Source organism: Mauremys mutica, chromosome 10 (assembly GCF_020497125.1).
Source record: "Mauremys mutica isolate MM-2020 ecotype Southern chromosome 10, ASM2049712v1, whole genome shotgun sequence".
Lineage (NCBI taxonomy): Eukaryota > Metazoa > Chordata > Testudines > Geoemydidae > Mauremys > Mauremys mutica.
This window is the reverse complement of record NC_059081.1, coordinates 68,618,707-68,637,536: the sequence shown is the minus strand read 5'-3', so window position 1 is coordinate 68,637,536 and position 18,830 is coordinate 68,618,707. Positions and strand designations below refer to the sequence as shown.

Here is an 18,830-nt window from a genome sequence, read left to right as displayed (position 1 = left end):
CTTGGCCCATGACAGGAGAAAGGCATTGGAGAGGGAGACTTTGCTCAGGCCCTGCAAAACCAATGGCACTTTCTGTTTTGTCTGGTGACAAACAGATCTACTTACGGAGTTCCCCACCTCTGGAAGATCATGCGGGCCACCTCTGGGTGGAGCAACCACTCATGGTAAGAGAAGAAGTCCCTGCTAGGGCATTCCTGATGCCAGGGAGGTTATGATTCCAGATGGATGCCGTGGCCGATGCAGAAGTCCCAGAGATGGAGCGCCTCTTGGCAGAGCCGACAAGCGTGTCCTCCTTCCCTGTTGATGTAGAACATCGAGGCCATATTGTCCGTCAGGACTCTCGCCACATTGCCCAACAGGTGCGGGAGGAAGACCCCACAGGCCAGCCAGACCGCTCTGAGCTCCTTGACATTTATGTGTAACGTTGTCTCCTCCAGGGTTCACATCCCCTGGGTCTGGAGATGTTCAAGGTGCACCCCCAACCAAGGTCCGAGGCGTCCAACACTAGCTCGACAATTGGAGCGGGACTGTCGAATAGGGCTCCTTCCAGGACCTTCTTGCGATCGGTCCACCATCGCAGCGGGGTGAGAACTGCCGGAGGAATGGTTATGATCTTTTCCAGGTGGTCCCTGGATTGGGAATAGGTCGATGCCAGCCATTGCTGCAGGGACCGCATGCGGAGTCTGGCATGGCGGACCATGTATGTGCAAGCTGCATTGTGGCCTAGTAGGCGCAGGCACATCTGGGCTGTTGTCAGGGGAAAACTAGACACTTCCACGACGAGGTCCATCAGGGTCTGAAACCTGTCTAATGGCAGGAACGCTCTTGCCCGGGTCGAGTTGAGCAAGCTCCCGATGAATTCTATCCTTTGAACTGGAATTAACGTGGACTTTTTGTGGTGACCAGTAGTTTCAAGGAGCGGCACGTGGCTTGTAGTACAGTGATGTCATGTTGGACCTGAGCCTTGACGTTGCCTTTCACCAGCCAGTCGAGGTATTGGTAAATCTGGATACCCCAACGCCCGAGATAGGCCGTCACTACCGCCATGCACTTGGTAAACACTCTTAGTGCTGTAGCTAGGCTAACCCAACTGTAAAATGGAGAAAGCGCCTGTGTCCTGGGAAGATCGCTACATGAAAGAATGTTGGCTGAACTTCAACACATTGTTTAAGGAAACCAAGAAGCTGACAAGGGACAGTATGTTAATCAAGTCGTCATGAATAATCACTGTGGAAACAAAACCAAGTTACTCCTGCCAAGGATCGGGTCAGTTTTCCTAGTAGTTTGTGATAACAGTGAATCTTTTATAACAGCTATCATTTTATAAATGTGAAAGGCTCCCATCACTGCTACTATTTGGGATTTGCTTCCATGGCAATGAATCTCTATGGTCATCAGGAGGTAATCTAGTCCAAGCCCCTGCTCAAAGTAGGGCCAATCCCAACTAAATCATCCCAGCCAGGGCTTTGTTATGGTTTCCTCTACAGTGCAAATGCATTGAAGAGGAAAAGGCTCCCTGTGCCCACTTCATCATTCTACCACACTGGCACAGAGCCAACCAAAAATTTAGCCCTGTGTAAAAAGGTCACACTGTACATGTATGTTTGTATACATCAATATATGGGATTTTGACTGCCAATAGTACATACATATAGGCTACTTATGCAGAAAACAATGAAACATGTCAAACAATTATAGTCAGTAGACTGCTGGGAGACCCAAACGGGTTAGGGACCCATTGGAAATTCGTGAATCTGTGAATAAATAGAAGAACTAAAAATAGAAGGAACATGCAAAGTGTATTTTTAAATCATGAATACTATACCTGCATAAAAAAGTATAACAGTATTTGTTCCTCTGAAAAGTGGGAAGAAACTAGCAGTTTGTGTATTAACAACCACCCATAGAGTATGTGACTGCAGTCGGTGGCTGTAGAACTTGATGAAGAATTGTGCTAGACAAAATTGAAGCCTTTTTTTGGGAGGGGGGTCTGGGAGGGAGGGGACCTTAGGTTTCTTGCTCTTCTGGTTGTGACAAAACAATCCAAATGGGAACCAAGAGCGCAAACTAGTGCAGTGGCATCTGCAGGATACTAATTCTAAGAAAAATAGCGACAATTTAAATTTCAGCATATCGTTAACTATTCCCCTGCTGATAATTTATCTTAAGGTGTCCCAAAATTTCCCCTCTGCTGAACTGAGGTTCTTTAGAATTCAGGACCCTAGATACTGTATTTAGGTCAAGCTGGCTCCAGAGAACACAGGATTTTGCCTATTAAATATGCAGATTTGCAAGGTTGTACGTTGTCAGAGCACATCACAAATCCCATCTATTTAACCGGGCTTTGGGGGCTAGGGGAGATGCAAGATGATTGGTATTATTAGGATGTGGGCTATTTTATGCAGCAAATGTTAAAAAAAAAGTATCTATTTTTTATTTTGATTTATTATTTTTTATATTTGTATGGAGTGTGTTTTATAACTGACAAATATACCTACGTGGTTAAATAAAACTTTGTTTGCATATAAATCAAAATTATTAAAATAAAAACAAACATAACATGAGCCCCGCAGAATGCTGTGGCTCTGGAGGTCAATGGTGCAGTCCCTGGCATGCTGACCAAGAGCGTGACCATCACTTACTGCTGAAATTGTTTGGGCCAAAGCATGGTGAATCCAAGGTAAGGCATATCAGAAGATCAACATGTCAGCACAAAGGCTGATTGATGAAGATCTCTCTCTCTCTTTGCCCTGTCACATTGTTTCATGCTTGTGTTGGTCTAAAAATCATTACTTTGAAAACACCAAAAACGCCCTACAGATTTATTTATGCCACCCCAAATAAGGAAAAAATTGCAACTCCAAAATGCCTCCCTTTCAAATTTAGCAATAGTGACTTAAAATACAAAGTGCTGCTTGTGAAATAGTTTCTCTTGAGATTAAAGAATTTTAAAGCATCTCATTTGTTAGGAAGACTTTCTTCTGTTCTAGTCGCCAACCTTAGGAGGTAGGTAACTCACACCCATTTCACAATCTGCTATCAAACCTACATCAAAATTATGCCTTTGAAACATTGCCTTTCACTTGTATAACTATGTTCTCAGATTTCTGAAAGACTAACTACAGTGTTTTTCAGTGTGTAAAAATGTAAATTACCAAGTAAGATTTTCCTTTTACACGAAAGACGTATTTAACGTTTTATTTAATTAAAAAAGTCAGACAAAAGCAGCTAAAGAACTACACCATGGAAACTCCCTAAAGAAAACTCTTAAGGAGTACTTCTTATCTAATAGACTCTAGTTAATTATATTGACGACTGAGACCTTTGCATCTTGTAGCTAACATATGTTTGACAAGACATTTGGTAAAATATCTATCACTTGGAATCAAGAAAAGGAAATAGTCATATTCACACACAGACTTCTCCTGTTACTTTTTTTTTTAAACTAGAGTAGAGATCAACAGTAAAAATCTATTTGTACATGCTCAGTAGACATTTATAGTGCTTGACACTGCAACCTTAATGTTTATTTAAAATACTATTTGTATTACTTACTAACCTAAAGAAAGCAATTTACTTAAGGTGTGAATCATTCTCTTTATATTTATCTAGATTACAGAATATTTAAAATATTAGTATAAAACACTTCATTTAGCATGAAAGAAGGAAGAAAGACTGGGAAACAATTCCTCCTATGCTCATTTACTTTCTTCCCTCCAAAGCAGTTGTCACCAACCGGTAGATCGTGATCGACTAATCGATCATGGAGCGTCTGCCAATCGATCACAGTCTCCAGCTGCTAAAAGTTCAGTGGCACAGCAGGGCTAAGGAAGGCTCCCTGCCTGCCCTGGCCTCACACCACTCCTGGAAGCGGCTGGCATGTCCCTGCATTGGGGGGAAGGGGGGTGTCTCCATGCACTGCTCCGTAGGCACTGCCCCCACAGCTCCCACTGGCCAGAAATGGGAAACTGCAGCCAATGGGAGCTGCAGAGGCAGTGTCTACAGGGGGGGGCAGTGCACAGAGCCATGTGACCTCCAGGGGCTGCAGGGACATGCTGGTATCTTCTGGTAGTGGCAGGGGGCCAGCACAGGCAGGGAGCCTGCCTTAGACCTGCTGCACTGTCCACTGGGAGCCACCCGAGGTAAGTGCTGGCAGGAGCCCGCACCCCAACCTCCTGCCCTAGCTCTGAGCCCCCACCTGGAGCCAGCACCCCAAACCCCCTCCCACACCCCTACCCCAGCCCTGAGCCCCCTCCTGCATACAAACTCCCTCCCAGAACTTATACCCCTCACCCCCTCTTGCACCCCAACCCCTTGTCCGAGGCTCAGCCCAGAGCCCCTGCACACTCCGAACCCCTCGACCCCAGCCCAGAACCTGCACCCCAACCCTCTGCTCCAGCCTGGTGAAAGTGAGTAAGGGTGGGGAGAGCGAGTGACGGAGGGAGGGGGAGATGGAGTGAGCGGGGCAGGGTAGATCCTGGGTTGCACTTTAATTCAAAAAGTGATCTTGTGCTTAAACAGGTTGGAGACCACTGCTCCAAAGTAATATTTGAATGTTTCTGAAGAATTTCAGAAGCAGTAACCAAGGTCTGTTTCCATTTTGGAGAGACAGTCAGCCATGTACGTCACAAGCTCCAAATCTGTAACAGCGTGCACACAAAACAACATACTTTCTTCTTACTGGAGCCCTGGATATTTGTCCCCCAGTTACATTACAGCATAGCAGACTCTTATAAGCCACCGCTCCCACCGGATTTCTGAACAAGCTTCAGAATGAACAACACTACAATGATAATGAAAACTAAATGCAATGGTCCCCATGAGACTAGTCAACAGGAATATACTCCCACTAAAGAATTCTGTATTCAGAAAGTATTAGCAAAGAGTCTTGGAAAACAGGAATGGCTTCATTAAATTCTTCTAGTGTACTTTGCCATCCTCATGAAATGTCTTTTACATGTCTGGGAGCAATAATTACTGCCATTCAAAAAACAGAGAATCTGCAAGAAGCAGTTAAAAGAAACAGGGTATGTTTTTGCACATTTCTTATGAAGCAGGGATTATTAAAGGTCATAGGCTTTTTTTTTTAAATAAGTGTTCTGTCACTAATTTTCCAGAGACACAAGATAGGTGCACTCTGTCTCTCTCATATATCCTGGGACACTATAAGCTAATTTTCCCATAAAGTTTAAAAAAATGAAAGTCACTCCTTCAAAAAGTCTGTAATGCAGTTACGCTATAGAAATCAAATCAGTGCACTTAAACCCATAGTCTTAAGACTAGATAAAGGAGAAATATCAGACTCAAAGTGAAAGTACATTTTATGACAACAGTAGTATAAAGAAAGAAAATAGGTCCTCAGTTGATGTGAATCGCACCTGGTGAATGTGGTGGCTTGGGCTGGTTCTCTTTGGCCAGAAGACATTTGATTTTCTGCAGTATGTCTTCCTGACAAGGAGTAGCTCAACAGTTTTCTCAGACATGCAGGGACAAATGTGATGAGCTTTTTGAAAGCCTAATTTTATAGCCCATCAAACACTGCTCAGGAGCCATGTGCCTGAGGTGACCAAGGGCCATTTGGCTATAAACAGCTCTTGGTCTCTCAGTAATTAAATTAGTTCTATTGGCTCATCTCAACAATAAAATAGAAGTTGAGAGTATTGGTCTGACTAGTTATGTAAGGTATTCAAATCTCTACACTGAAGGACTGTCCAATCACAACTATACAAAAGTTCTGCTGCTCTGGTGCTCTGCTGCAAACACAGAATCATCCTCTGCTGTACTCTAGGATACAATAGAACAAAATATAATCCTGAGAAATATATAAAAATGAAACCATGAAACTGTACTGCATTTATCTTTGCTAAAAATAGTCCAGACCACAGCCTGGCTTTTTAAATGTATTGTTTACTGGTAGAGTTGGCACTTTTTTTTTTTTTAAAGTTTACTTAAATGAGATTTGTTATGTCTAATTGTTCATCTCTGGAATCAATTTATGAAATGTAGCCACGGCTAGTAAATGGAACAGAAAGGTTATCTTAAATAAGAATCTAATATAATCAAGGCTATATTGGTATAGAAGACAATGGGCAAAATCTGGTTTAAAAACAATTGCAGGGATCTGATAGATGTCATTCTACTAGTACCATCAATAAGGGCTCAAATTAGTAAACATTTTGTTAAAATAGTTGGGGCAACTCAATTCATATTTATTAATGTATCCAATGCAAACTAAAATATTTTTATTAAAATTAGTGATGCAAAATGTTGCACAGAATTACACCAGGCAGTATATAGTATAGATGACAGGATACTGAGGTATAAAGCCATTGTTTTATAGATAAATAGAAGTATTTGAAGTCTATTCAGGTTACAAAGGTTGGTGCATATTCGTACCCCTTGATGATATGACTGACTAATTAGTGAGCTTACTCTGATCAAGGGGTCTTGAGCAGCTAAGACTACATTTCTGGGGTGCAAGGCTGGGGAAGGGGGAATTCAAGGGTGTCTCCCTATATACAGTTCATGAGTGGCTGCGAGAGCCTTCATGTATGTTGCTGGGTGTACCTCTGCATGCTGATGGCTAGAGAACAGAGCCTGAAGTAGCATGCTGTTCACCAGCATATCAGTGTAGGAGACAGCCTGGGCAGGAGAGTTAAAGGGGTCACAGTGGTTCCACAGTCCAGACTGCAGCCTGGGGGTGTCACACACACCAGAAAAGAGAATATGTTTAACTACTCTGTTATCCTGCCTCAAGCTGTTGCCTTCACAAAATGATAAATTACAGATCATTTCAAGCATGAATTTGATACTTAAGGGGTTTACACTTCTCTTCTAAACATTAAGGCTACCTATTCCTATATATTTTAAAAATATGAACATTACTGTCATGGAATCATGAAACCCATGTAATAGCTACGGAGTTTAGCTACTGTATTTGGACATACAAAAAGAGTTTTCTGTTATGCCTGGCAGTATAAGAATCTTCCTCACTGCTGCACATACTAAATGTATTGACCTGCGTTTTATTTGTTCTACCTGCAACTACCAGGAATGCACTGAACCTAATAAAATTGGGGAATTACTAGAGGCATTGGTGCCAACAGGCCCCATGTGATGACACACAATACCTCCCGCTCTGTCCCCTTCTCCGCAACCTCGCCCCTCCCCCCCCCGCACACATACACACACACAAGAAAGAGATGCAGTGACCTCTCCCTGGGGGAAAGGAGAGTAAGAAGGAGAACCAGGTAAGAAAAAAAATCCTTGAAGTAGGGGGCAGAATATCGTTCCCCTCTCCATCCCATTTTCCAGCAATTTTAATCTCTCAAACAACATGTCAGGAACTATTAACATGTGGCTATTATTCAGCCCTGCCCTCTCAAGACAGTCATCAAAGTTGTCAATCACAAGCAATGACATCAGACCCAGTTCACTGAACTCCCCTTCTTTTGAAGCCTGAACTTTCGGGTCAGCTATTGGAGCAACTAAAAACACACCTCCGCATACAGAGAAGGAAGAATTATCAGATGTGCTAAGCAACAGAAAATTTGCAAGTAAATTAAAAAACTAGGCTCTCATTATTGCATCTCTCATAATCCTTACATGCGAGATATGACTCAGCAGTAAGTTCACTACTTGCTATTGATAGCTCTGAAGACTCCCACACACTGACTGGGCAGATCACCACCAGCATACACATTTACTTTCTTTCTGTGGCAGTAATGAAGATTCTACAGTGATATATAGGCAGGGCTTGTAGAACCACCTATTATTAAGGTTACCCTGCACTTCCCATTGCAATACACTGTTTTCAGTTGCTTATATCTTTGCCAAACTGAACATTCGGTTTGAAATTTTCCATGTTGGTGTCTGTCTCCGTATTTTTTTTTTAAAAGCCATACAGTTTTAGCCAAAAATGCTTCAACTATTCCCAAGGATGGGATTTAGGGGAAAATATCTTGGTTTGTCTTGTTTTGTCCATGTTAAAAAAAAATCATGAGACATTTTCTTTGAAATGGTCTAGTGACCCCGTGCTTTGGAGCAGGGCCTTGACATTTAGCAGGGAGTGGGCTCTGTATTAAAGAAGTGCCCTTTGTCATTCCTGTGAAAATCCACCCAAATTTGGCTAAGTTTAAGCTTTTGGGGAAAAAAAATCACAATTTACACATGCTCAGTAGATTTCGATTTTTAACAGCAAAAATCCCTGATGATTCCTTCCTCACCTACAAGTCCACTCAGTCCTACTTCTTGTTCAGCCAATCACTCAGACAAACAAGTTTGCTTACATTTGCAGGAGACACTGCTGTCCGCTTCTTGTTTACAATGTTACCTGGAAGTGAGAACAGGCGTTTGCATGGCACTGTTGTAGTTGGCGTTGCAAGATATTTATGTGCCAGGTGTACTAAAGATTCATATGTCCCTTCATGCTTCAATGACCATTTCAGAGGACATGTTTGTTTCTGTTTAATTTTTACAGTGCAAATATTTACTATAAAAAAATATAAAGTGTGCACTGTACACTTTGCATTCTGTGTTATTGAAATCAATATATTTGAATATGTAGAAAAACATCCAAAAATATTTAATGAATTTCAATTGGTATTCTACTGTTTAACAGTGCGATTAAAACTGCGATACATCGAGATTAATTTTTTAAATCTTGATTAATTTTTTTTGAGTTAATCGTGTGAGTTAACTGAGATTAATTGACACCCCTACACCACATGATGGAATTTGTTTTCTCAGCTTGCTTTTTTAAATACCTGGGAAACCACACAAAAAATATATGTGAAAAGAATAGTAAGGTTGCAAAATCAAGCAATCAAAAGTTGGGAAGTGTCAGAATTAAGGTTGCCTGTGCAACCGTAATTCACCACCCCCCCAGTGCGTCTGCATTATTAAACAGTCTTTAATTACACAATCCTGTATTATTTTTACCCACAGGACCCCTGCCTCATTCAGTGCACAATATGGACAGTAGTCAATTAATGAGCAGTTATTCAATATTTTGTTTTATCCTAATTGTTCATTGTGTGCCCCTAGGCCTTTTTATTTCATGCTTTTCAAACCCCGCTCTGAAGATAGTATTATTAATTGCCTCATGGGCTTTTCTATGGCACTCACCACTTTACAAACATTAATTGATCTATTTTCACAAGCCTCCTGTGAACTGAGGTGGTTTTATCCCCATTTTACAGACTGGGATCTAAGGCACAGAAAGACTAACATCAAAAGTATCTGTTCATTTTGGCTGCCCAATTTGAGATGCCTAAAACCGGATTTTTCAGTGCACTTAGCATTGTATAGCACTTTGTAGGTTCAAAGCACAACTCCCATTGACTTCAGTCGCGAGTGCTCAGAGTTTCTGTAAATCAGGCTCCAGGGCCTCAACCTACGCACCCAAAAATGAGAAATACAGCGTTACCACCTGTGAGATGTTTGGTTTAAGTGACTTCCTTAGAGTTGCCATGTGATGCTGAGGCAGGGAAATTCTCCAGAGCAGCCTTCAACTGCCTTAACCATGAAAATACCCCTTTTTCCTTCCAACAGTTGTCTCTTTAATTCACTACACCTTCCAACCTCTGCAACAAATGAGACAGGGTCCCACAGAAAACAACTGTCTTTACTATACAACCCAATTCGTCCTCTGAGCAATTCCATCCTGTGCATTGCATGAGGCAGGGACTCTGGAAAAAAACTGTATGGGCTCATGTAGTTAAAGATTATATCACAATGCATATGCACAAGGAAGGCAAATTAAGGCTGCACATGCAATCTTAATTATGGCATTTACTAACTTTTGAGTGCTTGACCTTGCAATCTTAATGTTCTTTTAGTGTAGATGTGTGTGAGAGAGAGTCATAGAAGGAGTTAGAAAATATTAGACACTGAATCAATGTCCATGCAAAGGCAGGATTGCTGCCTAGGTTAGACTTTATTACTTTGTACTCCTTAGTAACAAGATCTGACCTTCGTACTGTTCATCACAGCTGTGAAGCCTTCAGTTTTGCCTTCCTCTCAGAATAAAGCCTTTATCTTCCCCTCCCTGCTACAACTGCTCTCACAGTGCCCCATCTCCCTTGGAAAGCTGTTACAAAACAAATATATGCAGACATTTCTATAGCCACAAAAAATGGAAAACATTCAAAAACAGATTAGATTGAAATCAACATGAAAAAAATCAATACTGATACAGAATGCTGATTATTTTCATATTAAATTCATTTCCATCTGCTTTTGAATTTTTCCCCCCAATTATTTTAAGTAGCCACTACTCTAGGCAGAATTTAGGTACAGTCTGTTGAGTGACTATGGTTTTAGATTAAAGCAATACATCCTCCAGGACGAAAAGGTAATCCAAACGGAAAGTCATAGGAAAATAATACTAAAAAATTGCCACTATTTTTCGGGTCTAAGATCACGAGTCTAAAGCCTAATATGGGATTTCCTTCTTGTAATCTCCACTGATCTCATTCCTGCTCTCAACCTTCCTTGAGGTCAGTGACATTAAAGTAACAGAAGAAGCTCTTCAAAATGGAACCTACTATAATTTGAAGTAAAAATTCAAGACAGCACACACCTCACTGGTAAATGTGAAAGTCCCAGAAATAGTAAATTCCCCCAATTGTCCATATATAACCAATATAGTGCCTCCAAAGTAGGTTTACTTAGCAGTAAATGAAGCATTCAGTATCCCTGCAAATGTTCTCTACGCATTCTTTAAAAATAAAGGTTTTTAATGCTTTTTACTCCTTTTAGCACTGCAGAGCCAATACAGCTATGGGAAATACCTTGGGTATTTTCACGGTTCATGTATCAACACATACTGATTAATTTCCAATTGTAGATTATTACTGATTATAATGGCAGAAAGAACACAGTTTGACTTTCAGAACTGATAATGGAGTCACTGACATATACAAACATGAAAACTCATTTTTCCTATACTTTTTAAAGTAATAGCCAGTAATGACAATTATTTTTTATTTAGTATAGTCAAGACTAGTATTATTAGAAATGACTGACGAATATCAGGGGCCCTACTTAAACTAGGCAGAGGGCAGATGAAATTAAATGTGGACAAATGCAAGGAAATGCACATTGGAGAGATAATATGAATTATTCATACATATTTCTGGGTTCTAAATAACTAATCACTAAGGGAAAAGAATTCAGTATAATTGTGGCTAGACCTATGGACATAACTGCTTAATGCACAGCAGCATTCCAAAAAGCAAACAAAATGTTAAGATACATGCTCAATGGGAGAAAAAACTTCAACTGTTAAAATGGAATTAAAATAAATTATTTGTATACCCCTCATTTTGAAGACTATGTTAAGTTTTGATCACCCAGTTTTAAATTATTTTTTAGCAGAAATGGAAGGGATCCAGACACAGGCTACAAAAATTACTAGAGGCACAGAAAAACTTCACTATAAGAGATTAGAAAGTTTAGGAATGTTCAGTTTAGAACAAAGATGAACAACAGGGTACATGTCAGAAGAATATGAAATAATGAATGGTATGCAGAATGTAAATTAGGCACTCCTATTTGCCCTTTCTCATAATCCAAGAACAATGGGGGAGACAAACTGAAATAGGAACAATTTAAAACTGGTAAAAGGAAATTACTTGTTATACAATCCATAATTAATCTGTGGACCACATTGGTACAAGATAGAATAATATCTCAGAATTTAGGATTCAAAAAAGGATTCAATCTTTACATGAATAATGAGAATGTCCATAGTTAAGTTAGGTAAAATAAAAAATAAAGGCTATAACCCTCATGCCTACGGGTATAAAGTAATCACTAACTTAAGAAGAAACTTTTTCCAAGCAGGTTATTTCAAAATTGTCCATTCCAGGGATTCTAATTCTACCACCTTCTTCTTAAGTATCTGGAACTGGTCACTGGCAGAGACAAGATACTAACTAGATGGACCACTGGTCTGATATAGTATAGCAATTCCTATGCTCCTTAATTTTAAGCCTGTTAGCTTGTAGGTACCCCCAACAAATTCAAAATTCTTTGGTCTTGTTATTTTCCCCTTACAACAGTATAACTTACATGAAATACTTCCTTTGCAAGAACACAATCACTGCTTTAAGAAAATATTATTTTGTTGACATTTTAACAGTTCTGCAGCAGCTTCAGATATGGCACAACCCAAATAAAATCATTATGTCTTTGCACTCTAGAAAATGTCTTCATTTTTTACGTTTGTGACCAATTTCTGTCCTTGGATGAAAATCAATGTCATGGATTTCAACGGGAGCTATGTGCATCCACAGGCACAACATATTGCTTTCTTCATGTTTTAAGAACATTTATGCTATGTAAAGGAATTGCTTTCCCAGACACAATCTATGAAGTCTCACATACCGTCCCATTTGATCATGGACAAGGTTCCTCCAGACATTTACACTAGGGTATATCTCAGAAAAACATGGTAGGAAGTATCCTCCCCTCAGGAACTGAAGGAGAATTTGGAATGATGTCTGAAAAACTTAGCTCCACAAATGGTGTCAAGTACCAGATACACATTTCTTTAAAAGTTATAATCCAATAAAGAAGAAAAAACATTTTATTAGCACACTACAACTCAACTATACGTCTTAATCAACATATGCATTTCTTGAGTATTCTGAAGGGTTTGAGTGTTCCTTTTGTCTCAAGATGGCCATGGTGTAAACTGGACACCCTTCTCCTATCTCATCACTTCCATATGAGTACTGACCACCAATTGTCTATTATCCAGGGTCCAACTTTAGGCTGGACCATTGTTTGGACACAACTTGCCATACAGGAGCTCTTCATTTGGTTCCAAGCCCATGTTGTTTAATCTTCTCCCTTTGCTATGAAAGCTGGGAAAGTAGCACACATTGTACCCTGGGACCAAGCACATCATATTGTTAAAAGATAAATACTTATGGTGAGTTCAGAAGTTGTGTTGAGAAGTTCTCAAAGGAGTATCCTCTTTGTCAGAATGATTATTGTCAAATTATGGGGTCTTGAAGATATAGGGGAGGGTGTATCAAGTAAAAAAGAATTGGTTGATCTTCAGGATAGAGTGATATACGTAGAACCCCCAACCATGAAAATGAGAAGAATCTAAGACATTAACTGAAATGAGTGCAATAAAGTGATGGAACGATGAATTTAAAGTTGGCTGGGAGTTTCTGACTGAAAATACTATATTCTGTCAGAGCATATTTAATCAAAGGAGAACTTAATAAAGTATTTGACACAAGTGTTTGAGAAAATTTAAAGAAAGCATAATTTAAATGCCTGTACAAGTGGCTATCCAATTAATGATAAAGAAAACATGTTTAATATTTTATCGCAACCCTATTTTAAAGCATTTCCCCCCTATATATTTGCACATAAGAGTTCTCTGCTGCCACCACAAAGAGATAGAGGATGAGGCAATGGATTTTAGTCACTTGTTCTGAAACATAATTGTCTTTCAAAAAAGTACTAGCATTTTTCTGTTATTTGTGGATCCATATGAACAATAATATTTTCAGTCAATATAAACACACACCTGGAATATACATGCTAGTGTGGTGCATTTTAAAGGTTTTATCAGGATAAATTCAAGATAGCTATATTATCAATAAAACCTTTATGGTACAATCTTGTAATCTGAAAATGCCACATTTTTTCAGAAAAATTCATGCTTTAGGTGGGACTGAAACATTATATTGGGTGATTCTGGATCCCTCCATCTGCAAAACTAGGCAGATTACAAATCACCAGTCCTGATTCCAATATGAGATACTGAACTCTAAATCAGTCACTGGTAAATGACTGAATATTACCTGTCTTGCACAAGAAATGAGTGAAATTCTGGAGGAAGATTCTACATTTTGAAGGAAGAGAACACATTGCGTACTATTGATATGGCAGACAGGGTTTTACAAAATGGCAGTTTGAAGAAGCTCAGGAGTTTGGAACATTAGATTAAGTTTTGGGAGATGGATTAGTGGTCAGAGTGAAGAAGAAATGGTAACAAATTAAATTTATCATCACATGACTACAGTTTTACATACAGCTCACAACTACACGCATTTTTCCGGTTTATGCTATGTACCTAGTATACATACAGTACATATGCAGTAATCATTGTGTGTTTGAAAAATACTAACACAATTTATACACATACACACAAAAAACATACTTCCACGTGTTTAACGAAGAATATAATTCGAGCTTATGTAGATCCATCCAAGGATCTCTTTTACAAACACTGAAAAATGTAGCCACAAAATCCCTGTGAGGCAGGCAAGGAGGCATGATATTGGTTTTACAGATGCAGAAACTCAGCTGGGTAGTTAAGCGACTTATCCTTGGCCACAGAGAAATCCATGCCAGGACTCCTTACACGGAACATTTTTCCTCCTTTGATATACAAAATCAAATATTTGTATTTCAAACAATGTACTCATTTTGTGTATACTAACTGGATGGACCACGAATAATTAGAGGGGAAAGGATTAATCAGTCACTGGATTTTTATGTAGTCACACTTCATATCCAAAAACAAGCTACAAGCATTTGCCATTACTAAAGTGGCTATTTCAGCCTCAGCACTTGTTTTTTAAAGCCGTTTCTGTACTGAAGAGAAGAATGAATTTACTATGCTCCTATTCAGGGTCTAATTTTGAAATCTGACATGCAGGTCTTACTAAAATCTATCACAATTACCCTGAACAACTGTTGAAGCCAAAATAAATGTATTTATGAAATTTCTTTGCACTTCAAGATATTTTGACATCACAAACAACAACTGTGTGACAAGTGAGAAAGAACTGAAGGAAAAATTGCTTCAACACAGAGAAAACATTTTAGAAGAAAAACATGCAAAAATATAAGAATAAAAGGCTTTATGTTAAGCTTATGGGTTGATGAAGAGAAGACCTTCAGGGAAATATACAGTGATTTCTTAGCTCTAAAACAGCATCCTGACAATTACACCATTTAGTATTCTGTATCCCAACAGATCTTCATCCTCTACAGAAACTGGGGAATTGATTTAACTATTTTTTTCTTTAAAGGTATTAGAAACAGTAACTGGTTCCTTTCTTTTGTTGAATGCTAAATTTCAGTGCTCATGAAAAACATTCACACAGAAGTTTTTGGGTTTTTTTAATTGGTAAGAGGTAGAAAGACCAATTTCACCAATTATAAGGATAGCCAATATTCTGAGTTTACTAAATGTGAGATTATAGATACTCACTCTATGGAACTAATCATGCCCAACCAGATGCTACAAAACAAACCATAAGGGGTGATCCAACCGAGAAGGGAAATGGGTGAGTTAAGAAGTAGGGAGACAGAATTTATACTGGCCTCTACAATCACTGGACAAGGACAATTAAATACAAAGGCAGGCCCCTAATGGTCCCTATCTGATGTTCTCATTCTACCCCTCCTCAAAAGACCCAAGAAAAATGCTTTGCAGCATGCTTTGGAGGTCAATAAATCCAGACTCTGAGGGAAAGGAATTGTATGGTCAAGAACCCTTCTGGAAGGAGATGTCAGTAACCTCCTCTCTCTTACTACAGGGGTTTTAGCTCTAATGCCTCTGATCACAATTGGTGTATGACAAATCACTCTAGCATGCCAGAGTCCTAACAACTTCATCCTTCTGTCACAAGCAACACCTTAACCTCCATCCAGCAACCAACCGGTAACCAGCATGGATCTCAAAACATGTCTGAGAAAAACATGATATAGCCAATGAGCATGAGCCAAAGCTTCCTTGTAATCTTAAGTGTGGCCCAATGTGTGTTGCAATAGTTTAATCTCAAGGTCACAAGGGTCTGAGCAGTAGTCTCTATGATGGCATCCGAAAGGAACAGTTTTGTAATGGTGGCAGCCTCACCATTTACAGATCTAATAAAAACATGAGGCTACAGAGGCCAGGTGGTATAACTATATTGCTCAGAGGTGTGAAAAATCTACACTCCTGAGTGACGCAGTTATACAGACATAGCTCCCTATCCATCCGCCCCCTGGGTAGAGCTTCTCCTGTCGATGTAGCTACCACCTCTCAGGAAGGTGGATTAACTACACCAACGGGAGCAGCTCTCCTGTTGTCGTAGTAGTTTCTTCACTAAAGTGCTGCTGCTGCGCCATTGTAGCTCTGTACATGAAGACAAGCTCCAAGAAACAAGGAGGAGGCAAAGTGACAGAGTTGATTAAATCAAGAAATTGACAGGCTAATTAAATTGTTAGAATAATAAATAAAATAATAATAATAGATACAACAAAACAAAAGGAGGGGGCAATATGGGCAAGAAAATATTGATCCAACAGGAAAATATTGGTCTTTTAGATGACACAACAAAGCCTGTTTGGATGGAGGTCAAGGTTAAAAAATGTAATGGGCAGTCAGACCTTAAATATTGATAAAAATCATGTTTGCCGGCTCGTGCTTATTCTCATACAAGTTATATGGCGGGAGATTTATTAGATGTTCTAAGAAAGTAAGTTGCAAAACTCAGAAGAGAAGAGGAGAAATTGTTCATAAATGAAGCTGGAGCCTGGAGTTACATATCCAATGATTTTTTTTACCCAAGGTTGATTTCTAGGACAACTTTGGTGTGTATGTAGTGAAAACAATAATATACTAAAAAGTGCATGCAGATACTCCTGACACTAGCACTGTGTGGGCTGATGTCTCCAGTTAGCCAACAATGATTAATCAGATTGAGGTGTCATGAAGAGAACTTCATCTATTTTCTTTAAAAAACAGAGAGAAAATACAGTGTATTAAAAATTAAAAAATAATTTTAAGCTTTCTTGTGAAGGACAAAAGCTGAAAAATAAGTTAACATTCTAGCATTTAACCATGGAGATGTTACAGAATTAAAAACATTATTTTAAAGTTCTAAAAGTTATGACTTTTGGTATTCAAAATCAAATTTCAATCTGCCAAATATATGATTGTGATTATTTTATAGCATGAGCACTGTATTTTACTGTATATTGTGTCTGCTTCACAAGCACAGTCCTTATTTACATGTATTTACACAATTTGTGTGCGTCTTGTAGTATCCACAACAGTGATAAGATTAAATAAAATATGTTCAATTACACTGCACATGAAAGGTTTATTGGTAGGGAGATTCTCTCTCAACCGCACCCCCAAAACCCGTCCTTAGTTCTAGCTTTCTAGTTTGTGGCTATTATGTTGCTGGGATGCAGTTTGTTCCCCACATGAACATTGTTGGGTTTGTTCCCCACATGAACATAGTTGGGTTTGGTCCTGCTTTGAGCAGGGGGTTGGACTAGATGACCTCCTGAGGTCCCTTCCAACCCTGAGATTCTATGATTCCCGGAGCAGATCATGCTCTGATTGTGCAATACCCAAATATGGCAATTTTGTTCCTAACACTAAGGTGAAACAAGTTTCCTGAATGGGTATTGACAAGAACAAAATCTGTGCACTACATCTTCTTTTTACTGGAGTCTATCTACTTTGAAGATAATAGCTAGATAATTAACTGATCCACCTCTTCAGAAACTTCTACAGAAAACCTCAAAATTTCAAACTGTATAACGTCAAAACGCACTATGGATGTTTTAGTGAGCGATAGCAGTGTTGACAGTGCTCAGCAAGCTAGTACACTGGAGATTTACATCCTGGCTTACTGAGCACCAAGTCTCCATGTAGACAATACCAAACATCTGAATTTCACTGATGTCAACAGGGCTATTCATATGAATAGGGTTTTGCAGGATCAACCCTTACTATTAACCAGTCTTTCAGCAGGTAAAATGTTGCCCTATAAATAGAAGTTCAGGAGTACAGAGATCTCACTAAAAGAACATTAAAGCAGATGGAATGAAGTTTCTTCATTAGTAGCAAGAGTCAGTTTACAAAGATAATATAGATAGAATATTATGACTAGCTTTTTGGTTTGCAAAAGCACTGGTTTTTATTTTATATCCACATTTGTCTGTATAGCTATGCTAATGGGTTTTAACAAATAAAGTTAAAATTAATATTTTGATTATAAGGCAGAGAAAAGAAACAGTGCTAAGTACTAAAAAAAGATCTTCATATTTTAATAAATGAGGCACTGAGGCTCTTCTGAAGACAAAAATATTAAACAAACTTTTATAGAATCATCAATACTGTTCCCCGAACTTGGCAAAGTGTATATTTTATAAATATGAACTGTTCAAAAGGTAACTACATCAAAACAAATTTTTATAGCTAAAAAAGAAATGGTACCTTTAATGTTCTAGTTGGAGCCCAGCCAGTGCCATCAATTGAATGTTCTCTCAATAAACTGGAACAGACAAGGAGGCATACATTATACAATACAATCTGAAACTGAGAAGCAGTTAAGCTTACTTAAAACTTTATTGACTGCAATCTCTTCACAAGGCTTGGTGAGGCCATCAGTGTGGATCCCAGAGCACAGATGTCACATATTCTGGCTGAGAAACACTGCTTAATGCAGGAATAAAAAGGGGAAATGAGAAAGGAATTTCTTATGAACTACTTGTGCTAAAACTCACACAATGTACCTAATCCATGTGGATTTATGTGGAAACAGCTGTATGAATTACATATTGCTGGATTCTGCTATACCTACATATAATGTATAGAAGCAGGGCTAGCTCTAGGTTTTTTGCTGCCCCAAGCGAAAAAAAATTTGGCTGTCCCCACCCCAGCCCTGGGCTCCCCTTGGCACCCCCAGCCATGGGCTCTCCCCCCCCCCTCCCTGCCGCCCCAGCCCTGTGCCTTCCCACCCCCCGCCGCTCCAGCCCTGGGCTCCCCCGGATCCACCTTCCACCCCAGCCCT

General features: G+C 39.3%; 1 protein-coding gene across 3 annotated transcripts in view; it reads right to left on the bottom strand.

The window, feature by feature from the left end:
• Positions 1 to 18,830, bottom strand: part of UBE2F (ubiquitin conjugating enzyme E2 F (putative)) — a 177,818-nt gene that overhangs the window by 47,279 nt on the left and 111,709 nt on the right. For all 3 annotated transcript variants that reach the window (XM_045033077.1, XM_045033075.1, XM_045033076.1), the window contains one exon: positions 18,254 to 18,311. In XM_045033077.1, the coding sequence (XP_044889012.1) occupies positions 18,254 to 18,311 (58 nt within the window). The remainder of the gene's footprint in view (positions 1 to 18,253; positions 18,312 to 18,830) is intronic.